The sequence below is a fragment of the Pongo pygmaeus genome, chromosome 10 (genome assembly GCF_028885625.2).
Source record: "Pongo pygmaeus isolate AG05252 chromosome 10, NHGRI_mPonPyg2-v2.0_pri, whole genome shotgun sequence".
Lineage (NCBI taxonomy): Eukaryota > Metazoa > Chordata > Mammalia > Primates > Hominidae > Pongo > Pongo pygmaeus.
The window spans coordinates 68,193,850-68,212,991 of record NC_072383.2 but is presented as its reverse complement, the minus strand read 5'-3'; the positions used below and the strand labels follow the sequence as shown (position 1 = coordinate 68,212,991).

The window sequence follows — 19,142 nt, the reverse complement described above, 5'->3', positions numbered from 1 at the left end:
CCTCAAAGATAAGTTAGACATATAAGCTTTAAAACTTTGTACTTATTTTAATTCTTACCAATCTTCTTTATCAATTATTTTAATAATATATAAACTCCCATCACACACAGAGAAAAGCTATTTTCAGTGAAATGTGGAAGAAATAAACATATTTGTTAAGTCAGAAAGAAGAAGCTGAGTTGGCTGAATCAACACAGGTATAAAAATGTGTATAAATTCTTCAAGGAGAAAACTTACTCAAGAAAAACACAGCTCCTTAGAAGGCTATATTATCAAACTTCATGGGATCCAGCTGACAGGGACTACAATAAAAGTCTAAATTAACTCTGAGAAGTTCAACAGAAATTTGCAAACCTATATGAAATAGGAAAAAAATAGGCTATCTTCTAAGTTATAAAGCTTTTCCACATTCTTCAGAAGTTAGATTATTACAGATATCAAGATAAAACAGTTTTGTAATAGTATTTAGTAAGTAACTGTTAATATAAGAGAAATCTGAAGGGAAAAACTACATCACTCACATACACACTTCTCAGTTACTTACAGATTTACTGTCATCATTACTTGATGTTGGATCTTTATAGCTGGAGCCTGGTAATGCTGGAAAATCTTCATTGTGTATTGAGAAGTCCTGGGATTGTTCATTTGCTGGTTTTGTTACCATTCCAACTATGTAATGAAAATAATCCAGAGAATTGCAATTGATATTTATGATATTTTGCTACAGATTATAAAGTTAACTTTCCTCATGATAATACACCAAAAAGTTTCTTTTTTTTTAATGCTATGAAAGCATACTTCAAAAAATTAGTATCCAGGGTAACAATGAAGAACTAAATTTTCATTTACTGATTAATAACTCAACATACAAAATAATACAAGGGAAATCAACAGTAATCCCGTACATCTAATGTCATGCGTAGGTGCTTAAAAATTTAATTTGATATTGGATTAATTATTAACAATTTTGGTTTAAAAGCTTGTTTTAAATATTTGACTAGATATTATAAATACCAGTTAACTCTCAAATACAAATGAACAAAATAAAATTTAAAAGAATATGTCAGTATTCTACTTGAAAGTGACTTACAGAGTGAGCAAATTGCAATCAATTATAAAACAACTCCATATTATTTCAGATTTTCTTGGACTCCATGTTACAGATGTAAAACATGCAAGAACTGGGAAATAATCCTCCCACTATACTTGGCATTAGTCGGGCCCTTATTGGAGAACAATATCCAGTTTGGGGCTCCACAATTCAAGAACGATATGGAGAAACTAGAGATGGTCCAAGGAGAGCAACGGGAATGATTAAAGGGATGAAAAAATGGACCTATGAGGAAAGGTTAAAAACATTAGAGTCTGAACTGAGAATGAAGTAGCTAGGTACTCAACTTCCAGGGCAGATCATTTTTTTTTTATTTTGGGGAGACTAATTTGGAAACTTTAGAATATAAACAATAAATTTTTCCCTTCTTCATATACTGTTATTTGTATTCATATCTGAATGGCACAGAAATCCTTGGTTGAAAACGTGATCAAATATTAATTCTATCTTAAAATAATGGATGAACTGATTCTTTTAAATTCACCGTTTTGTTACTGGTCTCTATCAGGTTTTCCCAAAAGAAAAAACCTATGTGATAAAAATAGTATAGCTACATTGCTGTCACAGAATTTTCATATCTACATTGTTACAATGTTATTGCGTATGTTTCCCCTCCTTTATTTCCATTTATCCCTGATTAGCCAAATCTCTTATCTATTAGAGACAGTGAAAAAGGGTGATGAAGGACATTAATGGAGACCAAGAGTCTGCATAAGCTATACATGACCCATGAGCAATGGTTTTCAACAGGGGGCAATTTTTTTCCCCAGGTGACATCTGCCAATGTCTGAAAACATTTGTGTCTGTCACAATAGAGGCTATGGGGGTTAGAAACAGAGAATGCTACTGGCATCTTGTAGGCCAAGGCCAGGAATGTTGCTTAACATTCTATAAAAACACAATAGCCCACCATATCTCCTCTCTACAAAGAATTACCTGGCCCAAATGTCAACAGTGTGGAGGTTGAGAAAAACCTTGGCCCAGAAAAACATCTTCAATGTATAGTCAGTCATTATTAATCACCAGGAATATATTATTTTGAAAAAATGTGTGATCAATTAAGGAGAGAAAAGGCAGACCACAAAATAAAACACTTAAGGTAAACTAAGGCAGGGATAACAGAAGAAAATAACTTCTGCATACCAATGAGGACTTCCTCTTGGGTTTTTGTACAAAGTTTTCTCATTTAACTTTGATACCATGGTATTCTGGGAAGAAAAATCACTTCTAATATATCAATTCTGAAAAAATTACACTAACCTGATTAGAAAATGCAAACATACATGTGTAAACACACAAGCATATGTATATGTACATGTAAATGCATGTGTGCATGCACATACCATGGAAACTTTCTACTGGCCATCATTAAAAAGCTTAATTACCATAAGGAGCTCTTCCAGCCAAGGGGTTTATTAATGGAGTTGGGTTACCACTTCCTTCCCTTCTGTTTCGGTCTGCTAATGCTGGGAAATCTGAAAGGTCCAATCCTGTCACATTTTCACTTCCATCTAAATAACAAGAAAGAACACTGGTTATTGATTCTACAAATATTTTTAAGAGATTATAAAAACCAACCATAATATAATTCAAAGTGATTGTGCCTTCTTCCTAAATAATGCACAGCACTGTACTAGGTGTACGTAGGTGCTCAAAACATACTTGCAGATTGATTTCATGTCAAAGAATTTTATGAACAATTTAGCAAAGCAATATGCAACCAGCATAATAGAAATCCCAAATCCTAGAGATGTAACAAAGAGAATAAAAAGCATATATTTCCCCCATGGAAGATGGTAACCTAAAATTATAGCTTGTGAGCTAACAAGAGGGAGATTGTTACGATATAACTTGTCTTTTCATTATGCTCAGATGGAGGTTATATCTAGAATGCTTGAAGCTTCGGTTACACACAAATGGTGACAATGATAGTGCCTCCTGCAAATGGGCAGAAAGATAGCTGAGGCACAGGCAGTGAAGCAAAAGCCCTGAGGACTTCCACCTGTAATTGACCGCTTTCATATACAAACGTGTGTGCATGCGCATGTGCGCATTTTGAGGGTGGGGTACAACAGGGTGGCAGTAGGGTTCCCATATATGGTAAATGGGTAGGAAATATAGAAATATGATACAAAGCCCAGAAGTTTATATTACCTATTACACAGTAGGCGCTCAATAAATATATATAGAATAAATTAAAGGTATTTTTGTTCATTTTAAGTTAAAATAATCAGCTGGCTTCCTTTAAAAATTAAAATTTAACCCAACTTCTCTACTTTGTCTATTTTAATCATCTCAATTTCTTAACTTTTTAGTATTCTTATAACCTTGGGTTCTTAATTTTTGAAGAAAACTTTCTACCGTCCTTTTAGTCTGTGCTATAGCTTTTCTTTAATTTTTGTTTTACCATTTTCAATTTATTTTGCCACTTCCCAATTAATTTTTAGTTTTCTCCACATTTCACAACTGTAAGAATCTCAAACAGTAACTGTTATCTCAAGATTACTTTGTTGACAGAAAAACAATAGACACAATTAATTTATTAACATTCAAAGACAGTTGACAATTTCAAATTACAAGGGTAAAGGATAAATCATTCATATCTGCTGTTTACAAAAACTGCAGTTTATAAATTTATTTCTGCAGCTTAAGAACTTTGAATAAAAAATTACCACTGAATAAGACAATAGAAATTAAAAATTTATATCCTGTTTCAATTTATAATTTCTCAAATTCTTTGATTATAAATTAGTCATACATTTTGAATATATATTAACTTTTAATACATATCTTTAGGTCCTCCAAGATGGAATTTAAATTTGCCATATATTATTTGAGACTGTGTTTTAACCTAATAAAGTTAATAAACCCCCAATCTATATTTTTATGAAAGAACTGGGAATTTTCCTAGCATAAAATACACTTAGTTAAAACAGAATTTAAAAAATAATTCTTAAGTTTTATAGCACTGTATAAAACCATAATGCAGAATCTAAGATGGCACTGTCAGACATCTTTACTGTTAATTTACGTCACATTTAGAAAAAAACTACAATTAAACTATGATATGCAGATGTAGCCTGATTTCAAAGACATTAAACTATGAAGAAATGTACATTTTAGAAACAATGGAATATAGTATTTCATACTACATCTTGAACACAAGCCACCACTTACAAATGCTAAAATTTGGAATCTTTTTTCAAAGCTTTTAATCTTGTGTGATTAATCTATGCTGCTGAGCATACATTAACATTTAGAAATTAAAAGCTCATAGCTACAAATGACATTTCCTTATTAAATCTTCTCTCTCCTCTACAAATGCTCCATTTCAGTGAGCATTCTTTTACCTTCCACTTCCTTTACATTTAATTCTCTCCAATAATGCTGTTCATTTTTGCTCCTATGATCATAACATCCTTTATTTCCTTTCTCAGGAAAGGGTCTGTAGGGTGGAGAAGGTAAAACCTAAAGCAAAATAGCAACAAAGCTTCCTGTTCTCTTTTATCTGAAGCAGTTGATCAAAGAAATAAACCAAAAGACTGAAGGAATTTTTTACTGTCAAAATCAGAGTTGGTTTTCCATGTAACTAAATTTTATACATAAAACTGGATCAACAATTCATAAAGGTTAAATGCCAACATTAGTATTATTAAAACTATTAAGAAAAAATGTAAGTGTTCCATACAATTTTAAAGGTTCTCTTCAATCTGGATCTCCATAGCCAGAATGTCATACCACCCAACCTAGTCTAAGCTATAGTTCTCACAGTGACAGGGCTGAGGACAGTAAAAGCTATGAAGCAAAATATTTTGAGGCATAAATACGAACTAAGTTAATGTGTAGGCTCTCTCCAGGTGTTAAGGAAATAATCTTGATGTTATAACCCAAATTACTATGTTACCATGCCAAGTAAAAAAAATTTACATCTCTCTCAACTATTCACTGTATTGAATCCTATTCCTATTTTTCACTGAATTAAAATCTACCATCTAACATAATAAAAAATCCTACCGTATTTAAAGACCAGTATGTTGAATTGCTTTATATTTCATAAATCTATCATACTTTTTGTAGGGTACTAGCTCCAGAATAAGCTTACCTGTTCCATTAAAAATGTTACTTGATAAGGAGTTATTCATTCCAAATGCCTGATTCCTGTTCATTCCAAATCCAGACATACTGGGTACATAGAAAATAGTTTTAGATATACAGTAAGAACACTAACTTTCAGATGAAGAAAAACAAAAGTGTATATTTTTGGTCTCTTCATATAAAATAACAATATGTTTCAAAACCAACACTAATATTATTTTTCTGAATCTATTCTTTATCTTTACTTGAAAACTTCTCTAAAGTCCTTCCATGAACAAATGAGAACCAGAACATTTTAGGCAGATTAGTTAAAAAACGAAAACTCAAAAATTTATATATGAACCTTGAGGAAAACAGATTCAGGGCACCATTTTGTGTACTTGAAGAGCCAACTTCCTGGATACCTGAATTACCTAACCTTAAAAATATGCAGGTTAGTGTTAAGATTATTCTTGCTAAATAGTCATTTTTCTTCTTTACTGGTAAAGCTTGCAAATACTACTTTTCATAATAGATCTTCTCTCACACAGTATTCATCTTCCCAACTAGAATATGAACTCCTCATGGACAGAGGAGTTTATGTCATACTCCTCCCATGTTAAACTCCTCTCTGCGTCCTCTGCCCTTTAGTGTTCAGGAAGACATAATAGACATTCAATAAATATGTAGTGACCTGAATCGAATGGTGCGTTTTAAAATTGAATTCAGTGCTCAAAAATACATCATTCTTATCTAAATATAGTTTACCTTTCATATACTTAAAAGAAAACACAGTCTACGGTGTCCCCAACTTTAAATTAACGCACAACTGGTATTTCGTAAATAGTTACAAATGCCTCCCTCCCTTTTTTGTACAAGACTAAGCATGTGAAGAAAAAAAAAAATAAGGCTGAACTTAGAGCAAGGCCAAATAATTAAGAATGTCACTAGGAATTGTTAATGCAGATTCTATAGTGAAACCACATGTCTTTAACGTCATATATTCTTCTGGTAAAAGGCACTTAGTGTATCAATGTTGTAAGCGGGGTTAATCTGTATGAAGATGACAGGGTTTTTTGGGTTTTGACTAAATCTATAAACCTAAAGTGAAACAATTTTTTGATAAAACATGCAGCTGACAAAACAACAAACACTCTAGAGAAGAGACAGAAAGTTAATGGAAATTTTTGTTTAATAGCATATTAGAATTGCTGATGCTATTACAGGTACCATCAAACATGGAATAAGTGCTCAGAGATGAAAACAATTTATAATAAGTACAATCTGTCAATAGTAGAAATAAGCAGGGTTTTAGAGATCCATGTTACATTGACAATTTAAGCAGTGTATTTTAAAAACAAAATGTGAAAAAATATGGAAAGGTAAAAATTTAAATATACATTCAATGCCCAATACTATGAGAATGCACAAAGATATGATAAAGTTATGATAACGATATAAGGTTAGAAAGCTATCAAGGAGATGAGAATTTTGATAACCCTTCACAAATAACTTTTTTAAAATTTAAAAGAGCAGTAAAATTATAGATATCTAAATAAAAGCAAAACCTGGAGTTTATGGAATGAAGATTAAACAGTAAATATGCTAAACCTATTTTAATTCAGATTTTACTAGATAGAATAAAGTGAATCAAATAGGTATGATGATAACAACTAGATCAAGGTAGTTTTGCCCCTACATTTCTCCATTTAAAAAATGCATATATATACATGTAGGCAATCAAGCTTAAATACTACTTTTGCAAGAATGTGTTATATTTCAGACATAATTCTCATACAAATTACCCAAATAGCTTGAAAATCCTAACAAAATGAGTAACTCCTCTAATTTGCAAAGTATATGCAACAGACAGTACAAAGAGAAGTGGAAAAAGTACAAAAACCCAACTTTTTGTTTTGAATCCCTAAACATGATACGGTTTTCAAATACTATAGATGTGATCTTAAAAAGTCTTTGGCTGGTAAGTCTCCAATGCACAAAACCAAATCTTACTTGAGAAGGTACTCAAAGTATAACTAAAGCAAAGTAGTAATAGTCAAACATGTCTCCAGTTCTATTCATAAACCTAGAACTCTTACCACACAGGTAATCAACTTATTTTATAAAGAGAGGACATATCAACTAAAATTTTCCTGGTGGCGAATCCAAGAACAATCCTTTTCTAACAACGACAACAACAAAAAGTTTTAATGTGCTTTCCAAAATCAACCTGATTTTCAAGAAAACGTATTGTTTTGTGATGGGTAACAGAATCTTTGGACATAAATGCATGATGAAACACATTTATTAGAGAGAAGCCACACCTCAAGAACAAAGTGAAAATATGAAAAGGCAAATTTGAGTATACCCAGAAAGACAATTATACACAGTATCATTAAACATCTTACCTGTTCACAGTAAAAGGCTGTCGAGAAGGCTGCTGCTTTGGCATACATATTATGCTTGGCGAGCTTCTGTTGGGGCTACCTAACCCTGAACTGCTCATGCTATTTGTCCTGCTAGGAATTCCAATGCCCTGACCAACCTGGGAGTGGTTCATCATATTCCTAGGATTCATAGGCAAAATACCCCTGAAAAAGAAGTCCATTATACTAAATAAGCTCTCTACAATCACTCATTAAAATTCTCTATAAATAATCAATTGGTCCAACCCTAGAATCTCAAATATACTTTCAAATTGCAGTTCTAATTTTTATTATTTCTTTAGTCATTCTAGCTCTTTGAAAAGAAAAAGTAAACAAACAATAAAGGGCAAATTATAGTGCAACTGATAAAAGGTGGTATCTAAGATGAAAGAACTACTAGTGTGACTGTGACATAAAATATAAATGTATTTCACACACATATTTAGAATAATTTCATTTCAAAGGCATATCGTTCTATCCTCTGCATACTAAATGTATAGTCTATGTCATCTGTTTTACTTTATGCTCATTAGAGCAATGGATGTGTGGCGAGGGAGCAATGATCACAATCATCTGGGGAGGAATTTTAAATTGCACATATTCCTTTGAGGAAGACAGGTGCCTTTTGAAAAAGCTCCCCAGGAAATGATTAATCCTTGATATCCACCCCACTGACAACCAGTATGCGAGCTGCAGTATAAAAACCACTTGTACTGTACTTAACAATTTGCACTGAAATAAAAAGAGCATAGGTATTTTCTTCCTCAGTGAAAGGCACTGAACCAGAAAATCAAATAATTAATTACCTTATTAAAAAACTAAAAGTTTGTTTACTCTACCAAGATACATTTTGAAAAATATTCTGGTCCATCAATAAATACCTGCTTGGAGATGGAGGCGTGTGAAGTGACATTGTTGGTACCCCTGTTGTTGGCGTGACGTGGCTCGGTAACTGAGTGCCTTGTGATAAGCTGCGATTTAACTGAGGGGTATTGTTGCTCATTCCCCTCATTGGAAGGCCTAGTGCACCTAATAAAAAAATTCAGAAGAAGGAAATTCATTGCCATCAGGAATGAAATTGTTATCCATCTTCTGGAGTTGGCAATTTAAGACACTTTTAATGACCTAACATAGTACGCAAATTTTAAATGGATATATTCAATTCACTCCAAATAAACTCTGATTTTAACAAAAAATATGTTCTAGTCTGAAATTTAGTATTATGAATGGATATTTCTTTCATATTCCTATTTTCATATTTTGATTTCATTATAAAGTATGTCAATGACTAACAAGTTACAATATTATGAATGGATATTGCTCTAAAATTTCTTAAAGGCCTATTTGCATATACATACATGTGTATATACAAATAGGCCATTATGAAATTTTGCAGTCATGTGTTTTTATGTCTTTATTCACAACTGATGTATACAGAAAGACATTTAACCCCGCTTTGCTGAAGTAGCTTTAATTTTATGTGATCCTTTAAAAATATATTTTAGAAAAAGCCAATTTACTATTTATACATATTTCTCAACATTACTATTTTTACAAACCCAACATAAAATGCCAGCAACTGTTAAAAAAACTCAAACTGATACAGCTATAAAAGACAAAATTTTAAAACATTTAAAAAGATGTCAAAATATAATGTCCTTGTATTTATCTAGTACCCCTGGAGCTAGGTGTGGGGATGGACTATACATTCTAATAGGTTTATTTTTTTTTTTAAAGACTACTAAGAGTTTTATCATTCTGATATGAAACAAACAAAATCACTGTGGATAAACTTTTTTAAAAAATGTATATTTCCTGAGTTTTTATTCAGATCATAGGAATTATAAATTTTTTAATAATCCAGGATAATTATCATAGACAGCATACTTTTTTTTTCCCCTTTTATGCTTCAAAGTCAAGAAGTACAGCTATCACTTACACTGTCATATCTGTCTACGAATTCCTCCTCCTTTCCTCCATCTTCCTGACCCACACTTTTTAGTGCTTTCTATTTCTAGTCTGCTTCATCAACCAAACTTATTCTGAACTGGAGATTAAATAAAAGTGATAAGATAGAGTGAGAGCTAATCAGTAAATAGATGACTTCAGTGCTGGGGATTTAAGGTGATTTTATCCTTTGGCATAATAACGTTTCACCTTCTAACCTAGGGATACGAGTGGTTAGCGAGTATCTCACTGATCGTTATCTTAAATTTGGCAGCCTGTATCTCAGCTTGTAGCCTAACTGTGCCTCTCAACTGAATGAATTTTAATCCAATCAATCTAATTCAATATAGCTAATATGTTCTATGTATATACTTTTCACTCAGGTTCCATGGAGACCCAAGCTTGGCTCTGCCTTTCTGTAAGATATTTTAAGGGAAATGGCCTAGATTATATGTACACTTTTATGTATGTCTACAGTCACCATAAGTTTTGTGACTATGAGAATGCCACTAGCTGAAGCCACTTTCTTTGAATCTGGGACAAAATAAGGAAGAATAAGGATTAAAAATCAGCTTGCTTAAGATTTCTTCAGAAGAAATCTGTCTTTTCCCTCCCTAAAGCATACCATTTTTCTTTGAGGCTTTCTAGGTGTGCTCCTAACAAACCATCAACATGATACTTTTCACATCATTCTTTCAACAAACATTTAATGAATGCCTACTATGTAACACACATTGTGCTAGCTGCTGGGGATACGGCAGTGAACACAACAGAAAAGGCCCCTACCCTCAGGGAGCTTACATTCTCCTCCCTAAACATGCTGTCCTGAAGTCAGTTATAGCTGCAAATTTTCCTCAGGAATGTGTTTCTCACAGTTACTGACCACCAAGATAATGTCAAACAATTTTAGAGCCGGAAGGGATCTTAAAGATCACCTAGTTCAATGTTCCCATTTTACAGACAGGTAAGGAACCTGAGCTTCATGTAAGTTAACTGACTTCTCCATGGCAACACAAAGAACTAGGACTAGAATTTAGATCTCTTAGCTCCTAATGCTCTTTAATAGCAGCACGACAGGAGCCCAACAGAACTCTCGATTAGCACCCCTGTGAGTGCCTACTAATTTCAACACCTCTAATGTATTTTCCCCCTGCTTTCTTTTTCCCTTTTGAATACATTTCCCTCAACCTTTTTTCTAAATCTCCACGTCTTGCTCTCTTTCATTTTCTTTCTCTCTCATCTTCATACCTATCAGTTTTCTTTCTTCTTGTTTTACTTTTCCTTTACTTTTCACCCTCTCTACAAATTCACCACCATAAACATACACTTTCCAAAAATTAGTGCCCTTTTGGCCCCCTTTTAACAATCGTTAAGCCCTACAAAAGGCTCATTGAGATTTGACTCCTTCAAGTCTCCACATACATATTATTCTATGCTGTATCATAAAAATTTATAATTTCAGGAATATTTTAGAGATTGGAAGTTATCTGACCAGCAAAAAAACAAATTTGGAGAAGAAAACAAGAATGGTAAGGCTATTTGGTCAACTAGGGATTGGCATCCTTGAATTGATTTTAGTGCTAAAACTGGACAGAGACCGTATGGAATAAAGTAACTTACTTTCAGTGTTTAATTTTAGCTTTCTAAAATTAATCTTCAGAAAAACAGCTAATAAGTTCAAAAAGTCTAAGTTTAATTTGTCGAAGTAGTATAAAAAGATCAAAAAAGAATACATCACTTCAAATTGGATCATCAACCCCTGAATACTTAATAATTGTTACTTTAAATTTATTTTAAAAACTGAATTTCTTTAAAACATAAAGAATTAATGGCACTGGAAAGGTATATATAAAGATTTGTTTTTTGGAAACTAAATATACTAAGTCATTAACTTTGAGTTGCTTGAGTCAAACTAACACAACTGAATAGGGTCAAGGGGAAAAAAATCTAATCTCTCACTAGTGTAATTAGAAACAATCACAGAAAAATCATCTCTAAAATATTATGCCAAGAATAGGACATACAGCTGAAAAAAAGAAAAAAAAAAGAAAAATGGGAAGAACTCAAGGAGTTTTTCTTGGCATAAAAAAACTAAAACAGGCAAAAATATAAATATGTATAAATAAGCTTGTATATGAGCAGGTGACTGGAAGGACAGTAAAATTAAAATTTATTGGGCACTTATCAACAAAGCACTATAATACTTCCTCTCACTTCCTTCTTATAATCATCTTATAAAAAAGGTTATCACCTTTTTACAAAGAATAAAAACAAATTTTAAAAAAAGTTTAAATGGTTATAATTGTGAGTCAAATTTTTCTTTCAATCTAACAATTGATAATAACAACACAATATTAGGAGGACTATACAAACACATTCTAAATAGATTCCTACCTCTTATCTGGCAGGGTGTTAGTCAAATTCCTTATTGATCATTTTTCAGAAACCCTTAAATAATATGATCTAAGAAATTATTCCATTAATTATTTCCACTGCACAAACTGATTAACAGCACATCCCTTAAACACTTATGGCAAAATATGTCATTCTTTATTCAATCTTTTGCTAGAAATAAAAAATATTAAGTTACATGAAAAAAATAAAATCATAGCAACTAAATCCCTGAATATTCATACTTAAATAAAGTCCCCTAAAATCTTTATGGGGGCAGGAGAGAGTAGTCCTTAACTGATGCCTTAAAGTGTCCCCTTTTCCATTTGCAAAGCAGCCAGCTTCCTCTAGGAACTCACTGGCATGCCCATACTAAAAACGACAACAGTTCTAAATGGTGCTTTATCTCAATGGCTTCTTACCTTCAACCTGTCTTGCACTTAGCTGGTTAACGATCCCTGTAAAATTATTTCCTTATGCAATTTTCTTCATTAAATTCAAAGTATTTTAGAATAGAAAAGACTCCAGAGATTATCCAAGTAGGTTACAGATAAAGAATTCACACTAGGCATTAAGTGACTTGCTCAAGATCACAAGTAATGAGGCATTAAAGACAATGATTAAATTTCTTGACTCCTATTTCAATGCCTTTTTTGCAACCAATATCATTTCCATTTTTTAATGGTAGTTAATAATGTTTGCATCATTCAGGGAACTTTAATGTCTGGGTCTCCTCTCCAGCAATTGTGATTTTGAGCAATCATGGCAAAGAAATTTTAAAAATTCCCCAGGTGTTTCCATGGGTGCAGTCAGGGTTGAGAACCACTGTTCTAGAGTATTAAAATTCTGTCAAGACCCAAAGATGTTTTCTAACCTTAACAGGCATCTTACTCTTACTTACTACTACTTACAATCTGTGTAACCTTGAGCAAATTCCTTAACGTCTCATGGAGCTGTTGTGAAGGTTAAATGAGTTAATTCACATAAATACTTAAAATCACATCTGATACACAGTAAATGATATTCAATAAATATTAGCTCTGTGTGTGTGTGTGTGTGTGTGTGTGTCACATATCTATGAAAAGAAAGCCAACAGGTGGTACCAAAAGTGAAGATAAAATAAGATAGTCTAATGAAGTGATGGTTTTCACACACACACAAAAGATGTTTTATGGTGGAAAATGTTATTCTATAGCTGTGTTCTTGAACTTGAAAAGTAGCAATGATCTTGAAATAAATCTTTCAGAAATGTGAAGACTGTACTTCTTGCTGAAATCAATATAACAGCCTAACAGGATTCTCCTGTCTTGATAAAGTAGGCCATTCCTAAATCTATCCCATGCTGTGGATGTTATTCCCACTGCTAAAACAACTTTACTCACAGTCTGTTCAATGCTAATCTCAAATATAATCTCATCAGTAAATTCTTTTCCTAATCATTTTCCAAGATATTTGATTACTCCTGCCTTTGAAATATCCAAATAGTCTACAGCCATACCATCCTGAACGTACCCTATCTCGTCTGAAATACCCAAATAACCTTGAACTTCTTACTCTACTACATAGTAAAATCATTTGTGTACTTATCCTACTAGATTATATGAGACTGCCTCTTGTTCATCATGCATTCAAGATTTACTGAGTGCTTGTCATATGCAAGGTACAGAGGATACAAAGGCAACGAAGACATGCAATAAATAATGCAGCAACACCATAGCAGTAGGTACACTATGCAGAGATGGCATAAACGAGGATGATCTCTTCTACCACACATCTGCAGTATCTAGAATGGCACAACATGTATGGTAGGGACCCATAAGTATTTGTCAACTTTAATTCCTACCTGCTTTTTGAAGCTTTTCCATACCACTATAGCTTACCTTTTTTTTTTTTGGTTCTCCTCAAGGAGAATGGTATAGACAGAATTTGCTCCCTGAAAGTCTGTCTACACCATTCTGCACATGGTATCTTTTAATCTATGTGTTAGCATCATAGGCTGTTATTTAATATTTTACATATAAATATGTCCTATCTTGCCCAACTATAAAACATCTGTTCAAAAGAGCAAGAAATCCTAGAGCACTCTGTACTTACTACTAAGCATTTAGTATCTGTTCAATGGTCCTACAATTTCCGAAAGCAACCAAAATATGTCATGCACCTATTTACATAGCTGATAGCATCACTTCTGAACCACCCCACCTGTGCTCTGGGTTCTCTATGAAGCAAGTAGCTTTCACATAGGTGTTCTTAAAGCAGGAGGCCAAAGACATGTCTGCTGGAAGCATGAGACTATGTCATTGTTCTCAAGCTAGGAGTCCAGAACTTAGATTTAGCTCCTCTTCCAACTAGATGCCTGGGTCCTCTGAGAATTCAGACACAAATTTGTATAATGAATTCACCCAGATATTTTGCTAAGCTAGGTGCCTATAAGATAATATGCACACAGAAAGCACTCAGTAAATGACAGTTTCCTTTTTCTCCAATCTTACAAGGCCCTAGATCCTGTTGGTAACTAAGAAAAGGTAAATGCAACTATCAACCACTTAATTCCAATGCTTTGACTATCCAGGAGAAATTAATTCCTGGTTCCCTGTTGATTCTAATCTAGGAGACAGCTTAAGGGAGCTCATGGGTCTTGAAGCTTATAAGGTGTACAGTAAGTCTTCACTTAATGCCACTGATCATTCTTGGAAACTGTGATTTTAGGCAAAAAAACATACAGCAGGTCCTTGAATAGTGTTGTTTCATTCAACATCATTCCATTGTAATGTTGATGAGAACAAAAAATTGGTTTTGTTATATGTAGTTTTGCTTCAAGTCGCAGTTTCAAAAAACTTATGTTAAGTGAGGACTTAATTCACCTGAAAGCTTATCACACACTCAAATATAACAAATAGGAAACATTATGCAACTTGAATACAAAAGTATGTTCATTGGTTTCTATAGTTATCATTCCATGTACAGTATTCATGTGAATTCTTGGATGAAAAGTCCAATTATTTACATATTTGGATACAATCATACTATACTAGAACCGAAGACCATACAGGTCTCTGTTCCAGCATTTTCTGGCTACCTCATGGCACTGCATAATCACTTCCACCCAAATCTAGCCAAATCTAAGTTTAAGTACTTCTGTATCTATTCCAAGACCAACTCCCTTTCTTGTTTAATCTCAGTGACTCTTCTAGAGAGGGCACTCTTCCTTCTGTATCTCTTCCACTTCTAACCTTTCTAACCATCAAGAACACACAATAGATAGTAGATCTCACATTTTACTGGCACAAATTACAATTAAAGTTTGCCAACTGAACAGAATTAATAGTGGTACTCAATGCACTTGGGAAACGAACTTTTAGTTACACCAATCTCAATGTGCAATTACAGTAAGTTACCATAATAATAATATCTCTAATCTACACTCACCTACTAATTCCTTATCTCTCCATCCTTCATTTAACTCAGTCCCTTAAGTTTTGTCATTCTGACTTAAATTATTAAAACCTTAACCCTCAAGACCCACATGGTAGCTTGTGTTCTGCTGTCTGACAAGGTGTTTGTTCAGATTACCTACCAGCTGAATGACCTATTTGGCCTTCTTGGGTCTGTCCTAACACATAGAAATTGGCAACCTAGACTCTTTCTTTTTCCACTAGTTATAGCTTCTAGATCGATATCTTGGAAGGAAATAATTACACCCTGACCTGAAACATTACAGTTCCAGTTGATCTAAGGTTCAATTTTTCTGTACTCTATCTAACACTTAAAATGTCATTTTAAAAGAGTAAGCCATACATTCAAAATGTTGCTTCACCAATGTTACAGGAATATAGCTATTTAATATACTGAACTCCAATGGAAAATGTTTGCCATACATGGCTTCTTTTTAAACTAGTAAGTACCTTAAAAATTCTTTTTCTAATGAAAATAAATTTGCTCATGTATTAATCTTTGTATGTCCTTAAAAACAAAAACATAAATGTCTGTCATACCAATGATATAACTGCATTTTAAACCTAACCCATTCCATATCTTAGCCCAGTTAGAATTTCATATTTGTAAGTTAAAAAAATTAGACCAGAATTTTAAAAAATCCAGATAGCTGATTATAACTATAGTAATTGCCATTATCCTTTACAAAATAACCTTAGTTTCTCAAATACAGTTTTTCTCCAATCCATATCTACTTTCTGCTGTGATAAACGGTGGTCTTCCAAAAGATAAAGTAAGTTCTTTGCAGTTGCTCTAAAGAAATAAAAGGTAGCTTTAAAATAGCCAGATATTTCTATAGTAAGGGTTACCAGAAGGGTGAAAGCCATACTAAAACACAGGGTAAGCAGAATAAATTACTAGCTAATAATAGTCCTTCAACAACTAGGATAAATAATTGTAGATAAACAATTTTTTTATGTAATAAGCTTTGAAAATACGTTTCTTGGTTTAATTGGAGAAACTGTTAATACAGAATAACTTCTGTCTACTAATTCTGTATTAACAAAATTGTGTTCCATAGCAAAAAAGAGAAAAGCCACAAAAGATAGAAAAAAGTAAATGGAAACCATGCTTGTATACGAAGTAAGTTTCATCCTCCCACTTTGAATCAATTTGGAAGGTAAATTGTTATGACAAACTATTATGATACCTATCAAAACTTTGCTTTTCATTATACTGGGAGAGTTCCAAATCAAATTATTGATTTTTACTTGAAACTGGTTAGGATAGTCATCAGATGTCTTCTTCAGTTATTCAATTATCCTATAATGTCTGATGGGAATTTATAACACTTTTAATTCCCTTCTATTAACAGAGATTAACAGAAATGGGAGATCAACAGATCTGACATTAACAGAGATGATAAAATCATACTAATATTTAACAATTTGGGAAGTTAATTTGAGAAAATATAAAGATATTTTATTGTTTAGTTTTATAAAAATTTTATGTGATAATAGCTAACATTTATTGAGCACTTACTATGCACTAGGCTCTGTGCTAAGCGCTTTAAAAGTATTACAACACTTTAAAAAATAGAAGTAGAAGCCTGCAAAACGAACAAGCATTAAACTGTGAGTCAAAAATCTAGATTCTATATCCAGACTGAGCTAAAGCAAAAGAAATATTTAAGAAATACTTGTAAAACAAAGAACATTTTACAAACCTCTAAGTAATGAGTTTACTTAATAAACAGGCACACGCACGCGCGCACACACACACACACACACACACACACACAGTAGCCAAATAAACTAAAAAGAGCTTTTAACTTCCTTTAATTGAAAACACAGAGAATGTCTATTTTTAGTTTAGCAAACTCTTCAAAAATACTGCAAAAAATTTACAGATATAAAAGATGTTGAAATAAATTTCAATCTATGCTATATCCAAGTAATAGCAACCTTAGGATCAATAAGGTCTGAAATAATGAGGTTTTGCTATGTAAGAAAAATAAAACTCTGAAAATTAAACATTTTTCCTTTTAAGTCATACAATAAACCCACAAAGGAAGTACTGGTTGTTCTTTATTTGGTAGTTACTTATTTTTCTCTTTAAATAAAGTATCCCAGAATAAATACAAAATTCTTACTTTGTTGCCCGTATAAACTTGCCCCAAACTGAGACAGCTGACCTGATGTAGATGGTGATGCCAGCATCTAGAAACAAATTAATTATATTAGAGCATAAAGAAAACAGAGCAGAGCATTGCATTTACACTTCACAAATCTGTAAATCATACCATAAATGTGAAAATCTAACACTTTTTCTCATTCTTCAGAAAAACAAAGAACAAACATTCTATAATATATTCCATGTTTCTTAAGAGAATATCACAATTGGATAAAACCAAACTGTGGAAATGAAATTAATTTTTAATCCTATAAGTTTTCTAAAAGTCACACTAACTTGAGTTACAGCAGCACTACTATTTCACTTAGCAAGTTAAAAAAATAAAACTATATAGACATGGTATATAATTTATATACTTGTGATATGAACTTCATGGCACTTGAACAATGCCTTTGAATTTACTTCATCAATGTTTTTTTTCCTTGTAGATGTAAATTATTTGAAGATATATTATGTTCATAGAACATACATTCATTTTATATATCCTCATAGAAACGAATGTAGCAGTGTTATATACTCAAAGTAAATACTGAAGCTGAGTAAATGAAAATATGTGTGTGCATATTTGTGTATTTCCTGTCTTATATTAGGCAACCATCAAAACATCCTAATTAAATAAGATGTGAGCCATGTCATCAAGGGGCTTACAATCTAGTGGGGAAAGAGAATGAATTATACAACTCATTATATTTTAAGGCACAGTGTGGTAAATGCTCTAAAGGAAACATGAAACATCACTGGAGCTACACAAAGGTATCAGGAATACTCTATAGGGTGGTAACATTTAGGTACATACAATGAAGGGGTCTTCCCTCAAGAATATGCAGTGAGTATAAGTGTAATAAAGATTAGTAATGTCATCAGAAACCACCTGTACCCCCAAAACTATTGAAATTCAAAAAAATTGAACAAAAATTTAAAAATTGAACACAAAAAGCCAGTATCCAGTTGTTAAAAAAAAATAAAGGTTTGTAATATTATTAGAGAACATAAACAGTGGTGACAGGATAACTATGAAAGGAGATAAAGTTCACCTCTATTAGGAGATAAAGCTCACCCATGTTACGGCACAGAAGAATGCGAAATAAATGTCATACAAGAATGGCTACCAACTACAGCAATAAAAAGAAAAATAATATTAAGCAAGAAGGTGGCAATCAAAATGAGCTTTGGGAAGATAACTCTAATAGCAGAAATGGGATATGTTGAGATACTAAACAACAACAGCAGAAGTGAGACTAAAAATAAGAGGCATTCTGGTGGTAGAAGTAACAGTTATTTTATGTCCTGTTGACTAGCTGGGGTATAATGGGAAAAGGAGGTGGATGGAGACTCACAAAGAGAGAACTATCAGAGGCTGATCTGTGGTTTCTAGGGATGAAAAATCATGCTGATACTGACCACAGTTCGAAAAACCAAGAAGTGAAACATGTATTTTTGTTTGTTTTTTTCTATTTTCTCACCCTGTCTTGTGGTGCTGAGGTGAAACATTTAAACAGTAGAGGTTTTACAATATACATTTCATACTATTTTCATGTCAAAATTCTAAGTTGTTTTAATTATAC

General features: G+C 32.7%; 1 protein-coding gene and 1 long non-coding RNA gene across 5 annotated transcripts in view; one reads left to right on the top strand and one right to left on the bottom strand.

Moving 5' to 3' along the window:
• The window catches only part of CNOT2 (CCR4-NOT transcription complex subunit 2), a 109,893-nt gene that overhangs the window by 16,895 nt on the left and 73,856 nt on the right, over positions 1–19,142 (bottom strand). For all 4 annotated transcript variants that reach the window (XM_054445028.2, XM_063646500.1, XM_063646501.1 and 1 more), the window contains 6 exons: positions 17,537–17,603; positions 8,493–8,640; positions 7,594–7,776; positions 5,214–5,293; positions 2,497–2,622; positions 545–669 (listed from right to left, as the gene is read on the bottom strand). In XM_054445028.2, the coding sequence (XP_054301003.1) occupies positions 545–669; positions 2,497–2,622; positions 5,214–5,293; positions 7,594–7,776; positions 8,493–8,640; positions 17,537–17,603 (729 nt within the window). The remainder of the gene's footprint in view (positions 1–544; positions 670–2,496; positions 2,623–5,213; positions 5,294–7,593; positions 7,777–8,492; positions 8,641–17,536; positions 17,604–19,142) is intronic.
• LOC134737597 (uncharacterized) overlaps positions 8,880–19,142 on the top strand; it is a 33,799-nt gene continuing 23,536 nt past the window's right edge. Inside the window, exon 1 of the long non-coding RNA XR_010122628.1 lies at positions 8,880–11,087. This is a non-coding gene — a long non-coding RNA (uncharacterized LOC134737597). The remainder of the gene's footprint in view (positions 11,088–19,142) is intronic.